Source organism: Corythoichthys intestinalis, chromosome 22 (assembly GCF_030265065.1).
Source record: "Corythoichthys intestinalis isolate RoL2023-P3 chromosome 22, ASM3026506v1, whole genome shotgun sequence".
In the NCBI taxonomy this organism is placed as follows: Eukaryota; Metazoa; Chordata; class Actinopteri; order Syngnathiformes; family Syngnathidae; genus Corythoichthys; species Corythoichthys intestinalis.
In genome coordinates, this window is record NC_080416.1 from 122,413 (window position 1) to 141,430 (window position 19,018).

Genomic DNA, 19,018 nt, shown 5'->3' on the forward strand with positions numbered 1-19,018 from the left:
TGTGCGCCGTCAGCCCGTGTCGGGCATTTTGTGTCAGTGCCGTTTGGGAAACATGACATTATAGTCGATGGAGCGTGTACTTTGAAATAGCTACAAATTGCTCCGTTTTAAACTGATATATAAGATCTTTATTCCAGAATCACACAGGGCGTCTATAGCACACAAAACAACAGAAAAACGACATAAGAAAACACAGGAACAGAAACTACAAAATTAGAAAGGCATAAACTATGCGTGCACAACAATGACGCCACATGCTTGACCTACATCTAGAACTATTTTTAGGGTCTGTTACTTTCATTAGAATACTATTTCTCATCTTCACTCATTTAATCGACACATGAACGATGATCAAACGGCTTGTTTTTTCATAAACGTCAGAGTTTAAGTGACACATCGTTAAAAATCACATTTTCCCGTAAAATCCAACCTGAACGTTTGTTTGAAATCATACCCGATCTGTTAGGAATTTGGCCGGTTAAGTGTATTATGGTGAAGAAAAAGGACATCTGCCACAACTGACCACTTGTATGGGATATCAATATTAGTTGGAATGAGTGGTCTCATTGAAACACTGAGCTCAACAGCACCGCGCAAAGACCAACATTTTAGTGTATTTCCTGCATATGCGTTCGCGTTCCACAGCGGGTGGTAGTCCAAACACCCCATCTCGCCTAGCGAAAGGTGGAGATAGAGCAGAGGTGAAGCCAGAAGAGCACGCTAACCACGAGGATGCCAACATTGACAAAATGGTCCTGATATTTCTCAAAGTTGGCTCCAAACCAATTTTTCGTCAATTCATGCACGGACACGCGGAACCGAGGCTTTCATGCTTTTATTAGAGGAGTATAGAGACTCCGGGGGGGGGGGGGGCTTTCAGCCCCCCCGGACGGCGGAGTTTCTGCCGAAGCGAAAGCCGAATCCGCCTTTCTCTCGACCCGCCGTCTGGAGGCCCCCCAGGATGGAGGTGAGGGCCTCGCCGGTCCTGGAGCCGCCCGCCCCGCCCTGGGCGCCGTCCTCTCTGGCCCGGCGAAGAGGAGGAGGAGGAGGAGGCCGCGTCCGGAGCGCCGCCTCGAGCTGCGGCTGCCCCCACGTCTGCCGGGAGGACGGTCGGGAGGAGGAGACCACGAAGGAGGACGAGCGCGGCTCGAACGAGCGCGCCGCGGGGGGGCGGGGCCGGGGATGCGGCGTCACGGCGGGGGGAACCGGCAGCAGGAGGCTCAGGGACAGCAGGGCCAGCCGGCAGCCGCCGGGGGATGCGCACGCTTTCATCTGAAAGGCAACATCAAGGATGCATGCTACCCTTCATGTGCAACATGCAGGTTACAGTTTCAACTCGAGAAAAATGGCCTGCTTTTAAATCAATGGAGTGTACTATATATATATATATTTTTTTGTTTGTTTGTTTGTTTTTTTATTGTTTTCCGGCCCCCAGTTAAATTGAACATACATTCCCGAACAATGGAATCAAACTTGCAAACTATGTGACCTTAATATAGGCCAATACCCCCTAAGATGGAAACTACAAAACAAACCAAAAAAACCACACTTATACACGCAAACAGCACCTTGTCTGTCATAAAAATACCCTGAAAGCGACCCTGGAAGAAACGGACTTCCTTTTCAAGTCTGTCAATTGTCCGTGCCAGGGCGCGCGACGGACGTTTCGTCCGAAATGCGGAAAAAGCGTTCCTACCTTTGGTCGGCCTCGGCGTCCCGGCGTTGCGCGACGTCGGCGCGGTGACCTTTTATAGGCGGCGGGTCAGAGGTGGGCGTCGCCCGCGGGCCCGCTGACGCACGCTTTCGGCCGACGAGCGTAATTAGCGGCTTGATTGCCGCTCCGGCCTCATTAGCGCGCTCGCCGGCACCGAAACGTCTCCAAGACACCGGCGACGAGGTTTTGTCCTTTGCCGACCTTGGCGCCGAAGGCCGCTCCTGCTCGACGAGGCCGCGTCGCGGAAAGCGCCTCCTTTTAGAGCCTGGAGATTTTCCGCTACGAGAAAACGCGCGTCCGTCCGTAGAACCAGTCGTCCGATCGTGCTTCCGAAGCCATTTTGTCACTCGTAGACGACGTCCGATCTCTTCAGCGCGGCGAACGTACGTTTCCTTTGTTGAGCGCCGGCCCTTTGGCTTTCGTGGGATCGGACGTCCGGTTCGGTCGACGCGCTCCGGCGCCTCGTCATTGTCCGGCGGAGATCACGGCGATCGTCGAAGCCCGCGAAGAAATAAAGCTTCGCTAACGCTCATGCCCGCACTGTAGAAAATGCACAGTGTCCCCTTTTGATAGCAAAAACCGTGGCCCGACGAGGACGCGGGCGGAGCCGCGCCACACTCGTCCGTCCCGTACCTTTATTGACTCGGAGCGCGCGTAGACATCGTGTACAGAAACGTGGCCGTCGTCTCGTCTCTGCTATACCTGTTGTTTTCGGTTCCGGGAGACGCCAAGGCATTCCTGTACCGAGAGGTGAACGGCGGAGAGCGAAATCCTTCGGTTGTCGCGATCCCGTCCCCCTTGCGTGGCATCAAAGCCCTCTGTCTACGGGGGTTAGGGTTAGGGGACAGGGGTTAGGAAGGGCTTTCCATGGGAGTGAGGCTAATCACTTAGGCTTTTAAGGCGTCGCCTGGCCGAGGACTTGCGGATCAAATACAGTGGATTCCAAATGTTTCAAGCCACATCATTTTTATTTAATCAAATGTTCGGTACATAATCTTGATGACGCGAACTTGACCTTTGACATTGAGGCACAGTCCTTGTACTCGCCCTATGATCAGAACAACTTCATATTTCATTCAATAGATGTAAAGAACAACCAAACGGCTCAAAATCAAATCTGCTCACCGTCACCTTGAAAAGTCCACATGATTGAAATCATCGTCAAGTGAGCCAAACAAAGCGCAGCGGCTTTGAATTTAGCACCGACGGCAGCGGCGTCGCAGCTTCAAAACTAAATATTTGGCCGAGCGACTGTTCCGAAAGATGCGACGAGAGGGCGAGCCGGCGGGATTTGCAAAAAAGGTGACGGTTCCGCAGCCTCGGGTGCCCATCTCGAGCTCAAAAGTACGCGGCCGTTCGCTCCGCATAGCCCACGAAACGGGGTCGCGACAGGGATTCCTTTCGGACGTCGCCGGTCCACCCCATTGCTCGGGCCTCGAGCACGCGCGAGGCCGCCAAAGGCCAACATAGGTCACACGTCCGTCGTTACGGACTACCATTTTGACGTACGTGCTAAAACATCAAAATAGAATATTGATGAGGTTTGGCCGCCATCGACGACGGGGAGCCCGAATCAACGCGACGCCCGTCGGCCTGTGCTCCAGCTTAAATTATTCCAGGACAAAACCGGGTAGTACCCAGACTGAATTTCGAACGCAAGGATACCTTTCTTCTCAGACAAACATCCAAAAATCTAAACGAAAACCAAAAACAAAACAATATTTACACATCACTATATACAAATATTAAATTAAAAAAAAAAAAAAACTGCGCCATCACGGGCAGGCGGGCCGCCCGTCCTTCAGACGCCCTCCGATCGGTCGATGAGGTAGTCCGGCGTCGAGGCCGGCCGTCCGCGCAGGGCCGCGCGGTCGGTGGCGTGGGGCGGAGGCGCCGCCGACGGGGGCGCCCGACGCAGGGACGGCGGGACGGCCGACCACTTGATGGGGACGGTGCGCGTGTCCATCACCTCGCAGTCCACTTGCATCATCAGCTCGTACCCCGGAGACGCGTCGTACACGCTCTCTGACAAAAGACGCTCCCCGTCAGTCGTCTCCCCGGATTAGGGTTAGCGCGCCGCTTCGGGAAAACGGGCCTACCGTTGACAGACATGGCGGGCATCACCAGCGACATTTTTGGACGGCGCGTTTTGTTGTGGCTAATGGCGGGAAGCAGCAGGTGGTCCTGTGGCGAATACGCGCGTGAGCGACAAAGGCGGCTCGGGATGGCGACGCTCACTCGCTCTCTCTCTCTCTCTCTCTCTCTCTCTCACCCGTCTGAATGACACCACGTAGAAGGTGTCCTCACGTCGGTCGATGGCGTCCAGGAAGTCGCCGTAGGTCACCTCGGGCCCGGGGACCACTTGTAGTTGACTAAAGGGGCGGACCGAAGCGGGCTTAGCCGACGGCGGCCGGTCGAGCGCGCCGCCGGCCGACCGGCGTCCCCACCTCTCGAAGGAGCGATGCGTCTCCGCCGGGACGTATCTGGACACGTTGGCCTTCCTCAGCTGCGCCCGCTGCTGCGCGCGCACAGACACAAAAAAAAAACACAGGTCACAAATGGCGTGCTCGCGTGCCGGCAGGCTACAGAAAGTGGGCCACCTGCGCCATTTTGGCCTTCTTGGCTTTCCCGCCCAACTTCTTGCGGTCGATCTGATGACGTCGCACCCAGCCGCGAAGCTCCGCCGCCAGCCTGCACGACAAAAGCGCCGTGAGAAAGGGTTGGGGTTAGAGTCACTGAATCTTTCCACCTGAGCGACTCGGAGCGGTTGAAGCGCGGGCAGACGGCGTCGCTGAAGTATCTCTCCAGACGGCGCAGGAGCTTGTCGTCGTCCTTGGCCGCCACCGGGCCCGGGGCCGAGCTGCCGTTCCTGCGACCGCAAAAGGTCAGGGTCGCCCGCGTAGTTCGCGGCGGAGCGCTCACCTGAAGGGAAAGGATGCCAAAACTTCCGTCTCCCCGTCGTCAGGCTCTCGCCGATGCGGCGCCGTCTGCATCTCCAGCAGCCGGCGACCGGCGAAGGACCCGGCCCCGTCTCCGAAGCCCGTCGTCCACTTCCTGTCCAAGATGCTACATAGCGAAGCCGCGGTTTGAGGACCCGTAAGACGACGACGAGCGCTTTCTTTTACCTGACGGGTCCGAAGCTGAAGGCGACGAAGAAAAGGACGGCCATCACGCAGGCGGCTCTCTTGTTGTTGGCGGACTCGCCGGCCTGCGGAAGAAACGGCCGGCGTCACGGCGTTTGGCCAGGTACGGCGGCGGAGGAGCGCGACGCACCCGGTCGGCGCCGAGTCTGTCGCGGAGCTCCTGGTTCTCGCGGCGTAACCGTTGGTTCTCCAGCTGGGCTTCCCTCAGTTGGAGCTCCAGGTTATGCACGTACTCCTTCTTCTTTTTGCGCGACTGACACGCCGACTCGCGGTTCTTGATCATCCTCTGCTGCCGCTTCAGAACTTTTATCTGCGGGGCCAAAGGTCACCCTTCGGACAAACTCGAGCAAAGGCGCGCTCCGACTCACGTCTACTCGGTCGCGGCCGCCGGCGGGCTCGGCGGCGCCGGCCGGGACGATGGGCTTGGCGGAGGTAGGGAGGGGCTCCGTCTTGACCGCGGCGGGGGCCGACGACAGGCGCGCCGCTGCCAAAGCGTCAAAATCAGCTCGGTCGGTCGGACGGGTACTCCGAGCGAGCGCGGCTCTCACCGGGCTCCGCGGCGGGAAGGCCGTGCAGGAACAGGGTCTTGGCGACGGGCGCGCCCAGGCACAGGGGGCGTGGCCGGATGGGGGGCTTGGCCGCCGCAACCGCTGAAGAGACGACACAATCTTTCTTGCCCGTGCTACTTTAAGAGCCCGATCGCATCTTTCTAGAATGAGCTCGGATCGTTAAAAAAAAAACCAAAAAAATCGAGGGGAAAAATTTGGACTCCTCGGCCGCCGTTGACGGCGATAGACGTCCGATCCAATGGAAGCGGGAGGGCAGGCGGCCACTTCAAATGGATCGGACGTCACCTCGTGAAAAACCGGCGTCGAAGGCACGTATACGACGGCGCGAAGAGAAATGAATTGAGATTTTCCGCCCACGTGGAACTTGAATCCAAATGATTCTTTCCTCGCACCTGCTGCCTGCTTCCGAACGGATACCACGACGGCGGGAAGCGTCCTGGCGGAAGGCCTCCCGGACGCGGAGACGGCCGCCGTCCGGTGCGAGGGGGGCGACATCACGTCCCCGAGCGCGTAGGGAGGCGTGGGCGGGTTTTCGCTTTTCACGGGAAGCTGCCGGAAGGACGCGCGAGCGCCAAGAGTGAGCGAGAGGCGGACGGAAACGGGCGTCGCCAATACGCACCTGAGGGTCACGGGGCGACGGCGGCGAGCGGTCGGCTTCCGGCGACGGCGGCTCCGCTTTCACCTGGAACACTGCGCGCGGACGCCACGACAAGGGATGAAAAAGCGGCGGCGGCGGAGGCGGAGGGCTCGGAAAACTTACGCAGCTCCATGGGCTCGGCGCCGTCGCTCCGGACGTCGGCCCCTGCCGCCAAACAACATTTTTTTTTTTAGGGTCGTGTGACAAAAGCGACGTCATTTATGGCTTGCGACACTCTCGATCATCCGAAACAGCCAATATCTTCATTGGAAATGATTATGATTCTTTTGGCAATAGCAATTACAGCATATGAAGGAGCCAATTTTTGCTACACAAGTTAGCCTACGGTCCTTTTGACTTTGATCCTCACTTTTGATTTTTGTATCGTTTGAGACAATGCTCAGGTAGGCTACTTTGAAATGAAAGTGCAATTCCGCATCGTTAGGACAATGTCATTTTTGTATTGAACGCTGTTTTGAAAGTGCCTCTCCTAAAATGTATTGTGCAACGCATGGAACGTTCCTCATCCGAGATGACCGTTGATAGCTGCAACCCCGGCCGGCCTCACCTGTCAGCACGTTATCGTAGGCGTGTCGCCACGGAGACGAGGGGGCTTGGCCGGCCAGCGGCAGGGACAGCTCGTCGTCCGGCTGGCGAGGGAAAAGGGACGGGAAGTTACGTCGGGGTCAGGGGTTAGGGTCAGGACTCGGGACGGCCCACGTACCGACGCGTCGCCCTCGCAGCGATACAAACAGGCATCTGGAAGACAAAAGCGTTCCGATGACGATCACGTTGAAACGAGCGAGGTGTCCCTAATCGAGAGGCCATATCCGGGTCGGAGGAAGGCGGAAGCAGCAAAACATCCCCTCGTGCTTAGCCAAATGAAGCCTCGCCGTGCAAAAGGAGCAAATTGACTTGGGAGCGAGCGTGACCGTTGTTACTTTGACTCACCCCAGTCCTCGCTCGTCAACAGATTGTCGGCTAAGAATCGTCCGACGTCCAAGTCGCACAGAACATCCAGACTCATGGTGCAACCTATTCGTCGCGATCGACGTTCATCTCAGGCGCTCCCACGAGTTTGACGTCTCCTGACGGACGGACGGACGCACGGGAGGGAGGGAGGGAGGGAGGGGCGCTTCCTATTCCACGCACAGGAGAGAGGCTCGTTCGCCCGTCCGCGCTAGCTGCTTAGCTAGCCTGTTAGCAACGAGGAGGAAATGGACTCCGGGAGAAGCTCCGCCCGCCCGCCCGCTGGCGGCGGCGGCGATTGGCCAAAGGCGGACGATTGACGTGCCGTGCCGCCCCTAGCGCCGCGGCCGTTTGACCGAGAGAGGGTGACGTTTCGGCAACGTGCCCGTTCGGGCAATTGAAAACAAAATCGAGAGTGAGGCTAACGCGTCGCCCGGCTGGTGTTCTGTCAAAATTTGCTCCCTTATAAAATTTTTCTCCCAAAGCTTTTGTGGCGCTGAAAACCCCCTCTTTTACATTCAGTTGGACTCTCAATGTTATCCAAAGTGCTAACTAAACTAGATACATCATAAACATACATGCGCAACACGAAAATGGCTTAAATTAATACTTAACGACGCGGCAAAGTTATTAACAGTGAGAGCGCGGAGTGCAGTTACTGTGTGCAGCTAACATGGTAGGATGTGTCTGAGAACTTTTGTACATGTCTTTACATGATGAAAATTAAGTAAATATTCCTTTCTTCATGAAAGTTTGTAGTGTTTACTTTGGAATCGCCGCATTCCCGGCCATTTTTAATGTTACGCGCATGCGCAAAACCCGCAAGGTAGAAATTTTTGATGGGTTGCAAATTTTGTCAGAACACCTGGATGCCGAATGGACAAAAAACGTCAGCGTCGACGTTTCTTAACTCGTTTTCGGGAGCAACCTTCGGTCTCGTCGCGTCTGGCGCCCTCCGGCGACTCGAGGACGTACTGCACGCAGTCAGCAGCAGCAATTTTCAAACGACTCGTTGACGAAATCGACGTTGTTCTCTGCAACTAAAAAAAGCCGCCTCTGGAGGGATGGCGATAGTAGCTTTGCTGAGATGGTTACTTTATCGGGTCACTTCCTGTTGATTTGGCGACATTTCAGGGTCCCCTTCCTGTTGCTGTGGGTTCACTTTCTGTTGATTTCAGGGTCACTTCCTGTGGCTTTTCCGGTCGATGGAATTGGCCAAAAGACCATTGAATTAAACGGAGGAGACATTTTTTCATTGGAAACGAATGAGAAAAAGTGTACCTTCTGCCACAGGAACAATAGCCTGATTTGGATGTGTCTTGATCCTGTAAAATGATGTGATTTGGACAAAAGCTATAGGACACGTAGCATTTTTTCACTTTTTCTTTAAAATTACATAGAAAAAAAGCCACATTTTCGGGCGGTCATTTTTGGGACGTCAAACAAAAAGACCTTGCGTCGCATGACAATTTTGATCGTTTTGGTGTACAAATGGTGTCGATGACTCCAAGGCTAGGTTCGTACTGCAGGTCTTACGGCACGAATCCAATTTTTTCATGTTCTTCCGATTCGAGTGAGGCATTAACTTGAAGTGGACCGTTTCAAATCCGATCTGGGCCACAAGAATGTCTCCCAAATCGGAATTCATGATGTCTCAAAGAACGAGAGAGACGGGGCGCTACGGAAGCTGTGCGTTAGCGCCTAGCTTGCCTCGAACACGGCTTTTGGGGAAGGGTCGGGCTTGACGAGTCATAAAAATGGGCCTCAGAATGCTGGGTTTTCTCTCTGCTCTATATGAGCAATATTTCTAGATTGCTTACACGGCAGACAGTCGGGGCAACTGCCCGTATGTGTGTGTGACATGCACAGACAGCGCGTGCGTGCAATCGATCCAAATGAACTTTAAACCCTAAGCCTAAACGGGGATTATTTATATCTGTTATTTGTGTCCTCTTTTTGGAAATCAAACTACGATTTCCCTGGAATGACAGACGGCACGTGTGGTCATTTGTTTTGATGCTTCTGCGCACACGGGTCTTCTTGCTCAGCGCGTGTCGGACTGCGAATGAGTGCGCATGCGTCATACTTGAACGGTCTCAATGGACAAAGGCAGTCTGAACGGGCATGCCAAAAATCAGATATGACGAAAAATTGGATTTGTGCATTAAGACCTAGCCTAACTATGGGTTAGGGTCTGGCAAGAAAAAAGCTTTTGCGCAAAGGTAGCATGAATGAAGCCACTAGACATCAGAGTTTGTCATTTTGACAGCAATGAAACAACAACAATCAGGTGGACGCCAAAGGTACGCGTTCAGTTTCAGGACAAAGGTCCCTTTTGTCATCCGTGACTTTGGGGGCTCTCAAACAAGCGCGCTCGTCGCTCGGCCGCCGTCTGAGGTCAGGCAAGCGCGGGCGTGCGCCTTGGCGTGCGCTTCCAGCGAGCGCTTCTCCCGGTAGCGCTTGTGGCAGAGGCGGCAGGCGTGCGGCTTTTCGCCCGAGTGCGTCAGCGCGTGGCGCTTGAGGTCCGCCTTCTGCACGAAGCGCTTGGGGCAGTCGGGGCAGGCGAAGGCCCGCTCCTGCCGGTGGAATCGCTCGTGCGTCTCCAGCGAGATCTTCTGGCGGAAGCTCTTTCCGCACAGGCTGCAGACGAAGGCCTTCTCGCCCGAGTGGATCTTGGCGTGCGCCGACAGGTTGCCCGCCTGCCGGAAGCTTTTGCCGCAGGCCGGGCAGGCGTAGGGCTTCTCGCCCGTGTGGATCCTCTGGTGGACGCGCAGGTGTTGGGCGGTGGCGAAGGTCTTGCCGCAGGCCTCGCAGCCGTGGGTGCGCGGCCCGCCGCCCGCGTGTCGTTTCAGGTGCCGCTTTAGGACCGCCCTCTCGGCAAAGGTCTTGCCGCAGAACTCGCAAATGAAGGGCCGCTCGCCTGTGTGCAGCCTGGCGTGGCGGTTCAGGGCCCTCTTGCCGGGAAAGGCCTTGCCGCACGCTTGGCACGACGACAGCGGCGGCGCCGCCTCGCACGGGAAGGTGCCGTCGTCCCGGATGGGAACGCTAAATTGGGCGCCGTCGTCCCGGACGGGAACGCTAAATTGGACGCCGTCCCCGAGGTCAGAGCCGGGACGCTCGTCGTTCGGGCGGTCGCCGGGCCCGCATCTTCTGCTGTCGTCCGCGCCGCCGCTCCGAGGGTTCTAAAGGCACAAAGTCTCGTGTCATTTCGAGCGAGTCTCTGCTTCTTCTGACAAAAATTCAGACCGATTTTTGCTTTATACAACTAGAAAATGCAATATGTAGATTAAAAAATCATGCATTCTTAGTTGAACCATTTTTGACCGATGTGGAGGCAAAGAGCAGAGCGCGCCACCTGCGCACGGGGGCGGCGCCGCGCCGTTACGTTTCCCTTTTGATCGAAGAAGCGTTTCCCGCACGCCGGGCACGAGATGGGCCCGCGGCGCGCATCCCTGGCCCCGCCGGAGGGAAACCCCTCACCGCAGACCCGGCAGGTCCTTCGCTGGGAGCCCGGCGGACGGCCCCGGGCGGGCTCCGCCTCCCGGGCGCGTCCGGCCACGCGCCGGAGGAGGGAGAAGGACTTCACCTCGCCCGCTTCCCCCGGCTCGGCCTCTGAAAGGGAGGAGACCTACCGTTTGTTACCTTTGCACTCTTGTCACTGTCAAAATGCCATTTTCATCATCAGCATCAAAAAATGAATCCTGCTTTTAATTACGGGTGATGATCCAATAGCGTGGCTCTTGAAAATGACAGTCTTTGAATCACGGTAGTGTAGTGCTGCTACTCAAAGTCCAGTATCACGTTTTTACACGATAATGATTTAGGTTTTTAGATGGTAGTTGATATCAGATGTAAACACGTGATATTTGCCTTTTTTTCCCCTGAGTGGGAGCAATACGCTTCTGTAGTGAATCACCGGTTGACGTCCAAACCGTTTGAATTTCAACTAGATTGTTCATCTCTGGCAGGTTAATTGCTGATGCTTTGACACTGATCGAAAGAAATACTGTAAGTTGCATTGAAGTTGGCTCTTTTTATTCTTGTGCTGTCAACTGAAATGAGTTTTTTCCCCTAGTAGACGTCCAATCCCTGCATTTGAAGTCATAAACATTCATTCGTTCGTTCCCGCTTCGGGGGGGGGGGCTCGCCGCCAATGAGTAAACGATGAAAATGACGTGGGGGGCTCCCTCCCCCTCCCTCCCTCCCTCCCACATCCGGTGACTCGGACGTCTAGCGCCGTCAACGGCAGCCCAGGTGTCGAGGACGAGTACTGACCTCCCGCGGGCGCTACGGCTCTCGCTCCCGCCTCGTACTCGCTGAAGATGGGGTCGACGGCGGCGGCGAGGGCGTCGGCGAGCAGGCGCCTGAGGCGGCGCGCGTCCGGGCTCGGCCGCTCCTCCAGCAGCAGCCGCAGGACGCGCTCGGCCGCCGCCGCCAATTGGCGCTCGACGGCCTCCCTCAGGCGGCTCTCGGTCGGCGTGGGCCTCGGCCTCTCGTCCTCCTCATCCTCTTCCTTAGCCTCCGCCATTTTTAGCGCCGCCGAGGTAAACGCGGACGCTTCCGGGTTGCTCTTTGAAACGTGACTACGCGCATGCGCGCTAGTAGCAACGTTGCCAGATGATGGGGGTATGATCGTATTTGGGCTACTTTTGGCCAACTTTGGAGGTTTTGGAAGAAACACTTTTGATTTGAGGGTTTTTGGTTCCGTTTTAACACTTGTATGTCTCCTCTACACCTTGAACTTTAGCTGCACGGCATCCAGTAGCATCTTTTTATTTTTTGCTAGAATTATATATGGCGTTTTTGCGCCCCTCAGCGCCTGGAGCTGTGAACTGCATGTCATTTCTGATTTGGAGGTACGAATTCAACAATAATTTGAAAAATGACGTGTTCATCCATTTTATTTCTTGTTGGTGTTTTGTCATATATTCTGGGGTTTTGACTGGTCTCCAGTGGATTTCTTTCTGCTGTTGACAACAATAGTAAATAGTGTTGTTCTCCTCATATCGCGCTTTTCCACCTTTCAAGGCCATCATCAGGGCAGAGTATCTAACCCACAGCCTCTTGGTTGGGGCACAACTACTCTACCACTGAGCCACGCCATCAACAATGGCAATATTCTTTTTCCAGAATGACAATATTGAGCCGATTTGAAACGCTAAGTTGTACTTCAAGTCAGTGATTTCTGTTTACATATATGATTAATTGTTCAATATTCTGTGCATGGAAATGGCAATAAAATAGGCTGAGCCTTTTCATCTCCTGATTCCCATCTCCCACTTTTGATTTTTTCCCTCCTGGTTATCAAAATTTGGATCGAGTTGAAGGCAAACATCTTATCTTGAAGGCGAGGTTGTCATTTGGGCTGTTTTTTTAAAAATGTATTTTTATTGGACTGGGCGAATGTTACGGTGCGACCGAGTTTCTTTCCCACCTAGCAACCGTGCGCTCGATGACGATGAAAGAACTTCTCGACTTTACGGTCGACCTCAAGTTTAGAATAAAGACAATGAAAACTTCCAATGGTTTCAAAATAAAAACAACTTGATTTTCTCTATCAATGTGAGAAGAAAACACAGCATCTGGACTTTGATTTCTTTTTATTATCTCGTCGCCTGCCGTTGACACCGACGCGCGTCGGCTTCATTTCAACCGCAAACGCTCCTCTTTCGGCGGCGGCGATCTGTTTGGACCGGGAGGGTTAGTCCATGTAGATTGGACATCCGTTAGCGTCAAGTATAACAAAGACAAAAGAAAGATTGCTACGTGAATTCCTCAGTGTCCGTCAACATTGGTGTAATGCCAGAGCAGCACACGTGGAGTTTATTAGGGTAAAAACCATGTCATCGAGTTTCCTCCTCAGACTCTTCTTCTTCCTCCTCCTCCTCCTCGTCCTCTTCTTCTTCTTCCTCTTCTTCCGATTCTCCCTCTTCTCCGGCCGGCCGGCCCAAGGCCCTCTGCGGCGAAGGCGAGCGACGGCATTAAAAGACGGGCGGCGGCCGTAGCCGGCGGGCAAACTCTACCTGGAGCGCCACCGTCGAGGTCAGGAAGGAGGAGGCGGTCCCGTCCAAAGACGCGCGAGAGTTGGCGCGCGGCGGGTAGTCGGGCGGACGCAGCGAGCTCCTGAACACCTGAAAAGAGGCGGCAACGGTCAGGGCTTTTCCCGGCTCTACGAGCGCGTGGCCGCCAACCTCCAGGTCGTCCTCCTCGTCCACGCCGTCCATGCTCTGGTAGGCCAGCGTGTAGAGCTCCAAGGCTTTGGCGTGGAAGGTCATCTCCACGCACGCAAAATCGCACAGGATCCTCTGAATGGGGAGCGAGCGATGAGCGACGCGCGATCGAGCGAGGACGGCCGCAGTCCCACCTTGATGTCTTGAATCTTTTGCTTCTCAAAGTCGTCGATGGTCTCCTCCAGCTGGCGCGTGGTGCGCGCGGCGTCTACGGTGGCTCGCTGCAACTCGCTCTCGGCCTGACGCACACCATCATCATCATCATCATCACGGCGTCACACATGTCACGCAAGAGCGCCGACGACACACCTGGGACTGGAGGCGGGGTTCAGGAAAGGGGCCCCGGAGCCGCCAAAGCGCACGGGCGAGAAAAAAAATAAAATAAAGGATACGATGACTTGCCGGTCGCCCGGGTTTCGCTGTCGAGTTCGTTCCAGCTGCTCCATCTTTCTGGACTCGTGCTTCCTGGCGCCGCAGGCCACCTTCACGTCCTCCTGCGCCACGGCGCCGTCAAGGTCGCCCGACTAAACGCTAAGCCGACGGCGCCACTCACCCGTTTCCGCCGCACCAGCGCGCCGTAGCCTTTGAGCGGCTCGATGACTTTGGCTTCCAGTCGCTCCACCTGTAAGCGGGCAGAAGGGACGGGTCGGGACGTGCGGATCGGCGACGGACGCGCAGCTGTCGCCGATCGGAGGGGACGGACCTGGGCTTGCCGGTAGTCCTGAATCTTGGCCAGGTGTTCGGCGTAACACTTCACGCTTTTCTTGAGCCCCGGCGTCTCGGTGTCGGCGTAGTCGGCGATCTCTCGCACCAGCGCGTCGGCCTCGTCGCGCAGCTTGGCGGTCTTGCGGCCGTACGCGGCGAACATGGCGCACAGCTCGCCAAAGTGTTTTTTAACATTGCTAATGTTCTCCCGGATCCTCTTGGTCTGATTGTCCCTGAAAACAAACGCGACGGTCACGGCCTCCGACGCAATGGGGGTCCTCGGTTGTCGTAGTGGTTAGCTTGTTTTTTTAACCGGCTCTGATGGTTAGCATCATATTCAAATAATGGTGTGAGCAGTTAATGTAGTGGTTTGAAGGGGGACTATAGTTGGTTTACCATTCAAATGCTGTGGTTTAAGAAGCTAAACACATTAGGAAACCTGTGAATGTTGACTATATGTTATTCACCAGATAATACTGTAAATGTATGCACAACTGCACGTGAGCCCCAAAAAAGTATTTGATTTCATTTCTTGTGCTCTCTAACGGGGGCCCCTGTAGCAGTCAACACATCTGAGACAACTAGACACGAGTAGAATCTTCCACATTTTCCTTGTTATCGTTTGTGATGTTAAACTAATATTCTCTTGCACATGTTTATTGCTGTGCACCTTCAACGGGTTCGATACCGATGTTCTGCCAAAATCTCCTACATCGGCGAAAGGTCTACATTAATCAAATTTGACACCTAAAGTACTACCGTGTGCTCTAAACTTGTTTTGTTTCGATGCATACAGGCAGAACGTACTAAAAATGCCTTAAGAAAATACTTAGTGTAGTTCAAATATCAAATAAGGACAGTTTAAATACGTACTTGACTAGTGTGGTCAACTGCTTCAAAGCTAACACAAAACAACACAATGGTTAAAAGTATTAGAGGGTAATACAATCAAAAAGTATCTTTGAGGCAATGAAACGCTTGTAAAAAACGAAATAAAACCAAAAATAGTGAGTACTCGCCGCTTGCACATGTGCGCATGCATCCGGATGGTTGCGCAAGCGCACTGAACATTGTGTAGTAAGGAATGGCCGAACACCGGTAATAAATGTATCATTCTTAGCAAATACTGTGTTTTGGTTGTGCTAAGTATACGTCATGCGCTATATCTTGTGGGTCAACTGTTGCCGTTTTTTTTTTTGTGATTGTATGTTTTTCTGTGTGTCTTATCTCCCAGGGCACAGTGTAGGCTAGGAACGCCACTGCTCCAACGTGCTTGAAATAAACAGCGCTGTTCTTCTACAATACATCTAGGCAAGCAAACGGCAAACGAAAATGGCACATGAACTTATTTTCAAAAACATCGTTGTTGTTTAAACGTGCGTGCGCTGTTAACACAAAAATAATACTGATGGAGTGCGATTTGGAGTCCAGGGTGACTGCCGAAGCCAAATGACGATTCGCATTTTTCCTTCGCTTGCGAGGTTCGACGCGTTAGCGAGACGCGGCTAATTAGCTCGGCGAACACCGACGGCCTTCCCTTGAAACAAACGCCAAAACAATGACGGGAAAAAAAGTTACCTCGTTCGCGCATCGGGAGTTCGAATCATTTCTGCCGAGAAACGAGAAGTAAAAAGAAAAGTCCACGGGCGGGCGGACGTCACTCACGCCGAACGAACGAAACAAATGAAGACAAACGTCGCTAGCTTGCAGGCGTTTCCATGGAGTTAGTTCGCTGCGTTTTGGACACAGCCAAAAGTTGGAATTTTAAGTATCTGTCGGAAGACAACGGGGCCCCGGCCAGACACGACGTGAAAGAAAACGAAACGAAAGTCAGGAAAAAGTCGACTAGTGCAAACAAAATTAAAAGAAAGCGGTTCGAACAAAGTCCTCGCGACGACGATGACTGTCGAGTCCAGCTCCTTTCACAGAGAATTTGTCAAAATCGGGGCAAGAAAACGAGGCCCAACCACAAAGCAAGAAGGATCTGAAGTTTCCGATCAGCAGTGAACGCGACGTGATGAGATGGAAGGAGGGGAGGAGCTATCTTGACAGTCTTGAGGAACGGAGTCAAAGGACGGACGGACGGACAATCGATCGATCGACGTTTCTCAGCAGGAATTCAATCCGTTTCAGGGTTTTGGACGACTTCATGTGATTGGGAAAAAGATGAAGATGTTTGTCATCTTCTTGGTTTTCTTGAACTATGCTCCGTTCATCTCAAACACAGGTAAGTTGGGTCTCACCTCAAATGTAAAGTGAAAATACAAAAAAAAACATTTTGATTGTTGATTTTGAAGCGAAATGTGGCACCAAAAGTCAGTCAACAATGTGTGAGCGCTGATTTTGTGAGAAACAGAAACAGAAAGGCGAGGAAGGCAACTGCTGAACGCGCGCGTGCGTGCGTCAGGTCGGGCCAGCTTTTTCTGTGCGCGCGACAGGTGAGTTGACTGTCAGCTCGCAGATGAGTGCGAGTGGCATTGGGAGTCAGCCCAAAATAACACTCTTTATTTTTTTCACCGCTGAATGGAGGCGTGTCACTTTGTCAAACGCGACTTTGGAAGAATAGCTCGAGAATTTGATGACAAGTGTCAGAAGGCTCCATCGGTTCTGTATTAAATGAAGTCTTTGAGATGCAGAGTACAAAATCCAAAAAAGAGCGGGCTTTCCTATAACACCTAACCTAGAGAAAGGCAATTTCTTCTTCACGTGTCGACAGAGACTCACAGCCTGATGTACATCTACACGGGGCTGTCGCAAGGGGCGCTGCGGCTGCCGGGCGCGCGGGAGTTCACCGCCATGGGCGTGCTGGACGGTCAGGTCATCGACTACTACGACAGCGGGGTCGAGAAGAAGGTCCCCAAGCAGGCGTGGATGGAAAGTCAGATGAGTGCCAACTACTGGAAGCAGGGCAGCCTGTCCAGGAGGAGCAAGCAGGAGTGGTTCAGGGTCAACGTGGACATCCTGCTCCAACGCATGGGACACAACCGCTCGGGTAGGGCCGTTTGCCCCTCGTCCAACTGGCCGGCCGGCCGGCTCGCTCTCTAACGCTTTGGCTCGGCCCCCCAGACGTGCACGTCCTCCAGTGGCGGCACGGCTGCCGCGGTGACCTGCGGCCCGACGGAGCGGTGGCCTTCCGCGGCGGCGTGGACTCCTACAGCTACGACGGCTCGGACTTCCTGTCCTTCCACCACGAGCGCTCCGAGTGGGTGGCGACGGCGGCGGCCGCGCAAGAGACCAAAAGGAAGTGGGACGATGTGCCCAACCTCAAGGATTACACCCGCGCGTACCTGGACAAAGAGTGCGTCACCTGGATGAGCCGCTTTCTGGGCTACCGGAGCGACCGGGCGCGGCCTCCGCGTAAGTACGCCGTCCATCCGCCCGCTTTTAGTCGGGCCAAATTCTCGTCTCGGTCGGACGGCCGATCGGTAGCCGCGTGTGATTGTAAGTCTCCGTTTTTGTCCTTCAGCGCCGCCGTCCGTCGTCATGTTCGCTAAAAAGACGCGCTCCGAGAGCGGCACGGCGCTGCTGAGTTGCCACGCCAGCGGCTTCCCCTTCAAGGACGTCAGTCTGGAGATCCGGCGCGACGGACGCACGCTGCTTGCGGAGGACGGCGTGGCGTCCACGGGCGTGCGACCCAACCATGACTGGACCTTCCAAAGGCGGGACGGCGTGGAGGTTCTCCAAACGGACCGCGCCCGCTTCACCTGCGTTCTACGACATCCGCCGTCCGGCCTTCGCGTGGAAACGCTTTGGGGTGAGGAGGCGAGCGTGAGCGCATTTTTGACGCCGCCGCCGCGAACTATGAAATTGGCGTAACGGTCTCCGTATACGTTTTCCCTCTAGACGGCGAGGTTTGTGGCCGGTCCGCCGTGACCGTGGCCACGGCGGCGGGTCTGGGCGCGACGGCGCTCCTGGTCGCCGTTTCGGTCGCCGTGCTGGTGTGGCGCCGCTGCAAGAAAGGCAAAGGAGGCGCTAGGTGGCCGTGGAAACGGCCGATCCGTCGGATGCGTAATGACGGTGATGTTGTCGTCGTTGCGGGAAAGGATGTTAACTGCCAACTAGGTAATGACCTCGCACTCCTTTATCCTTGAATTCATTCAGTGCTGTACTGAAGCGTGTTGCTGCCACGCACACACAAATTCCAGTATCAGGTTTTTCCATGTTGTTGATGTTATGTCAAACTATTGTGTAGAAAGGCGCAATGCATAAGATGCACACACTTGAAATTGAGCGTACCACGCATATGCCGTGTTTTACGTCCGTCGACGCGAGCGCTCTTGAACTCCCGCGGTCTTTCATTCCCTTCGCAGACAGCCTGACGGGATCGGGCCGGATTTCCGACTCTTCTCTCTCCTCCGATTCAGGTAAGTAGACCACGGGAAGCGCGCAGAGGGCGACGACAACAGCTAGTTCGCGCTAAGTCTTTGTGTCTCGGCAGGCGTGGGGTCTGCGGAGAACGGCGCCGAGGTGAGAATGTCGACGGTAACGGACGCCGACGATCCGCGACTAACAATTTCCGCTCCTCCGCAGCACGCGGAAAAGCTGTTGACCGCCGAATGAGCGACGGCTTGGAACGGGACGGGCCGATACCAGTGGAATTTTTGTCTTCCTTTGAACACTTTTGTGGAGAAATTCTCATTGATTTTTTGTTTTAACTCTGACAGGGCACTCATTTAGTTCACCGTCTGCTACGGACACCGCCAGACGGCCAATCTATTTGGAGCAGAACTGAGCGTTCCTACGCAGCCGCCCAGATAGCAGAGCGACACTGAATAAACGTTCATCAGCATGGTCGACATGGAAATTTTCGACGTCAAGTGACGTTGAAACAAACTTGTTCTATGGTATGTCAGGCGACGGTTGGGTTAACATTGTTTTATAGTTGATGAACTAATGTTGACAAATAGTTGATTTCCGATTGACCGGGAAATATGATCGGAAAGTCATTGCGTTATGGATGAGCGGGAGTTTTGGTCCAAAACATAACATTGATTCAGCGTTGTTCCAATATTATTAATAATCGAAATGACGTTTGGCTTTCGTAAGGATTT

At 54.3% G+C, this 19,018-nt stretch overlaps 5 protein-coding genes across 8 annotated transcripts; 1 reads left to right on the top strand and 4 right to left on the bottom strand.

Moving 5' to 3' along the window:
* Positions 1 to 118: 118 nt before the first annotated feature.
* Positions 119 to 1,846, bottom strand: qrfp (pyroglutamylated RFamide peptide). 2 transcript variants are annotated; one of them, XM_057828236.1, is made up of 2 exons: positions 1,697 to 1,846; positions 119 to 1,272 (listed from the first exon to the last, which is right to left on the bottom strand). In XM_057828236.1, the coding sequence occupies exon 2, from the start codon at positions 1,270 to 1,272 to the stop codon at positions 877 to 879; it is 396 nt and encodes a 131-aa protein (XP_057684219.1). In that variant the 5' UTR covers positions 1,697 to 1,846; the 3' UTR covers positions 119 to 876. The 2 variants fall into 2 exon arrangements, with proteins under 2 accessions (XP_057684219.1, XP_057684218.1); XM_057828235.1 differs by lacking the exon at positions 1,697 to 1,846 and adding an exon at positions 1,569 to 1,660.
* Positions 1,847 to 2,678: 832 nt separating this feature from the next.
* Positions 2,679 to 7,200, bottom strand: atf6b (activating transcription factor 6 beta). Of its 3 annotated transcripts, XM_057828234.1 has the most exons (17): positions 7,015 to 7,200; positions 6,788 to 6,822; positions 6,632 to 6,713; positions 6,187 to 6,228; positions 6,046 to 6,116; positions 5,819 to 5,975; positions 5,406 to 5,507; positions 5,226 to 5,341; positions 4,988 to 5,167; positions 4,840 to 4,922; positions 4,637 to 4,780; positions 4,464 to 4,583; positions 4,315 to 4,405; positions 4,162 to 4,232; positions 3,987 to 4,086; positions 3,814 to 3,898; positions 2,681 to 3,739 (listed from the first exon to the last, which is right to left on the bottom strand). In XM_057828234.1, exons 1-17 carry the CDS (start codon positions 7,088 to 7,090, stop codon positions 3,516 to 3,518), a joined length of 1,779 nt encoding a protein of 592 aa, XP_057684217.1. In that variant the 5' UTR covers positions 7,091 to 7,200; the 3' UTR covers positions 2,681 to 3,515. The 3 variants fall into 3 exon arrangements, with proteins under 3 accessions (XP_057684216.1, XP_057684215.1, XP_057684217.1); XM_057828233.1 differs by having other exon boundaries at positions 2,679 to 3,739; positions 3,987 to 4,229; XM_057828232.1 differs by having other exon boundaries at positions 2,679 to 3,739; positions 3,987 to 4,232.
* Positions 7,201 to 8,326: 1,126 nt separating this feature from the next.
* On the bottom strand, positions 8,327 to 11,610 carry LOC130910649 (zinc finger protein 771-like). Its single transcript, XM_057828124.1, has 3 exons — positions 11,308 to 11,610; positions 10,388 to 10,644; positions 8,327 to 10,214 (listed from the first exon to the last, which is right to left on the bottom strand). The coding sequence occupies exons 1-3, from the start codon at positions 11,558 to 11,560 to the stop codon at positions 9,393 to 9,395; spliced, it is 1,332 nt and encodes a 443-aa protein (XP_057684107.1). The 5' UTR covers positions 11,561 to 11,610; the 3' UTR covers positions 8,327 to 9,392.
* A 1,011-nt stretch (positions 11,611 to 12,621) lies between these two features.
* Positions 12,622 to 16,223, bottom strand: cibar1 (CBY1 interacting BAR domain containing 1). The gene is made up of 9 exons (XM_057827207.1): positions 15,546 to 16,223; positions 13,966 to 14,200; positions 13,816 to 13,884; positions 13,655 to 13,756; positions 13,572 to 13,577; positions 13,397 to 13,501; positions 13,224 to 13,337; positions 13,056 to 13,163; positions 12,622 to 12,989 (listed from the first exon to the last, which is right to left on the bottom strand). Exons 1-9 carry the CDS (start codon positions 15,572 to 15,574, stop codon positions 12,876 to 12,878), a joined length of 882 nt encoding a protein of 293 aa, XP_057683190.1. The 5' UTR covers positions 15,575 to 16,223; the 3' UTR covers positions 12,622 to 12,875.
* Positions 15,145 to 18,591, top strand: LOC130910180 (major histocompatibility complex class I-related gene protein-like). Its single transcript, XM_057827206.1, has 8 exons — positions 15,145 to 16,194; positions 16,684 to 16,959; positions 17,034 to 17,324; positions 17,434 to 17,721; positions 17,811 to 18,029; positions 18,278 to 18,331; positions 18,406 to 18,434; positions 18,498 to 18,591. The coding sequence occupies exons 1-8, from the start codon at positions 16,134 to 16,136 to the stop codon at positions 18,525 to 18,527; spliced, it is 1,248 nt and encodes a 415-aa protein (XP_057683189.1). The 5' UTR covers positions 15,145 to 16,133; the 3' UTR covers positions 18,528 to 18,591.
* Positions 18,592 to 19,018: the final 427 nt, after the last annotated feature.

Coding starts and splice junctions, on each gene's coding strand:
- atf6b (XM_057828232.1), bottom strand. CDS start 7,090: ATGAGTCTGGATGTTCTGTGCGACTTGGACGTCGGACGATTCTTAGCC. Junction 6,229..6,631: donor CTACGATAACGTGCTGACAG/GTGAGGCCGGCC, acceptor GTTTGGCGGCAG/GGGCCGACGTCCGGAGCGAC. Junction 3,740..3,813: donor GCCCGCCATGTCTGTCAACG/GTAGGCCCGTTT, acceptor GTCTTTTGTCAG/AGAGCGTGTACGACGCGTCT.
- LOC130910180 (XM_057827206.1), top strand. CDS start 16,134: ATGAAGATGTTTGTCATCTTCTTGGTTTTCTTGAACTATGCTCCGTTC. Junction 17,325..17,433: donor CGACCGGGCGCGGCCTCCGC/GTAAGTACGCCG, acceptor TTTGTCCTTCAG/CGCCGCCGTCCGTCGTCATG. Junction 18,332..18,405: donor TTCTCTCTCCTCCGATTCAG/GTAAGTAGACCA, acceptor GTGTCTCGGCAG/GCGTGGGGTCTGCGGAGAAC.
- LOC130910649 (XM_057828124.1), bottom strand. CDS start 11,560: ATGGCGGAGGCTAAGGAAGAGGATGAGGAGGACGAGAGGCCGAGGCCC. Junction 10,645..11,307: donor AGCCGTAGCGCCCGCGGGAG/GTCAGTACTCGT, acceptor CCTCCCTTTCAG/AGGCCGAGCCGGGGGAAGCG. Junction 10,215..10,387: donor GGCGCCGCCCCCGTGCGCAG/GTGGCGCGCTCT, acceptor TTGTGCCTTTAG/AACCCTCGGAGCGGCGGCGC.
- cibar1 (XM_057827207.1), bottom strand. CDS start 15,574: ATGATTCGAACTCCCGATGCGCGAACGAG. Junction 13,164..13,223: donor ACGAGGAGGACGACCTGGAG/GTTGGCGGCCAC, acceptor GCCTCTTTTCAG/GTGTTCAGGAGCTCGCTGCG. Junction 12,990..13,055: donor CCTCGACGGTGGCGCTCCAG/GTAGAGTTTGCC, acceptor CCTTCGCCGCAG/AGGGCCTTGGGCCGGCCGGC.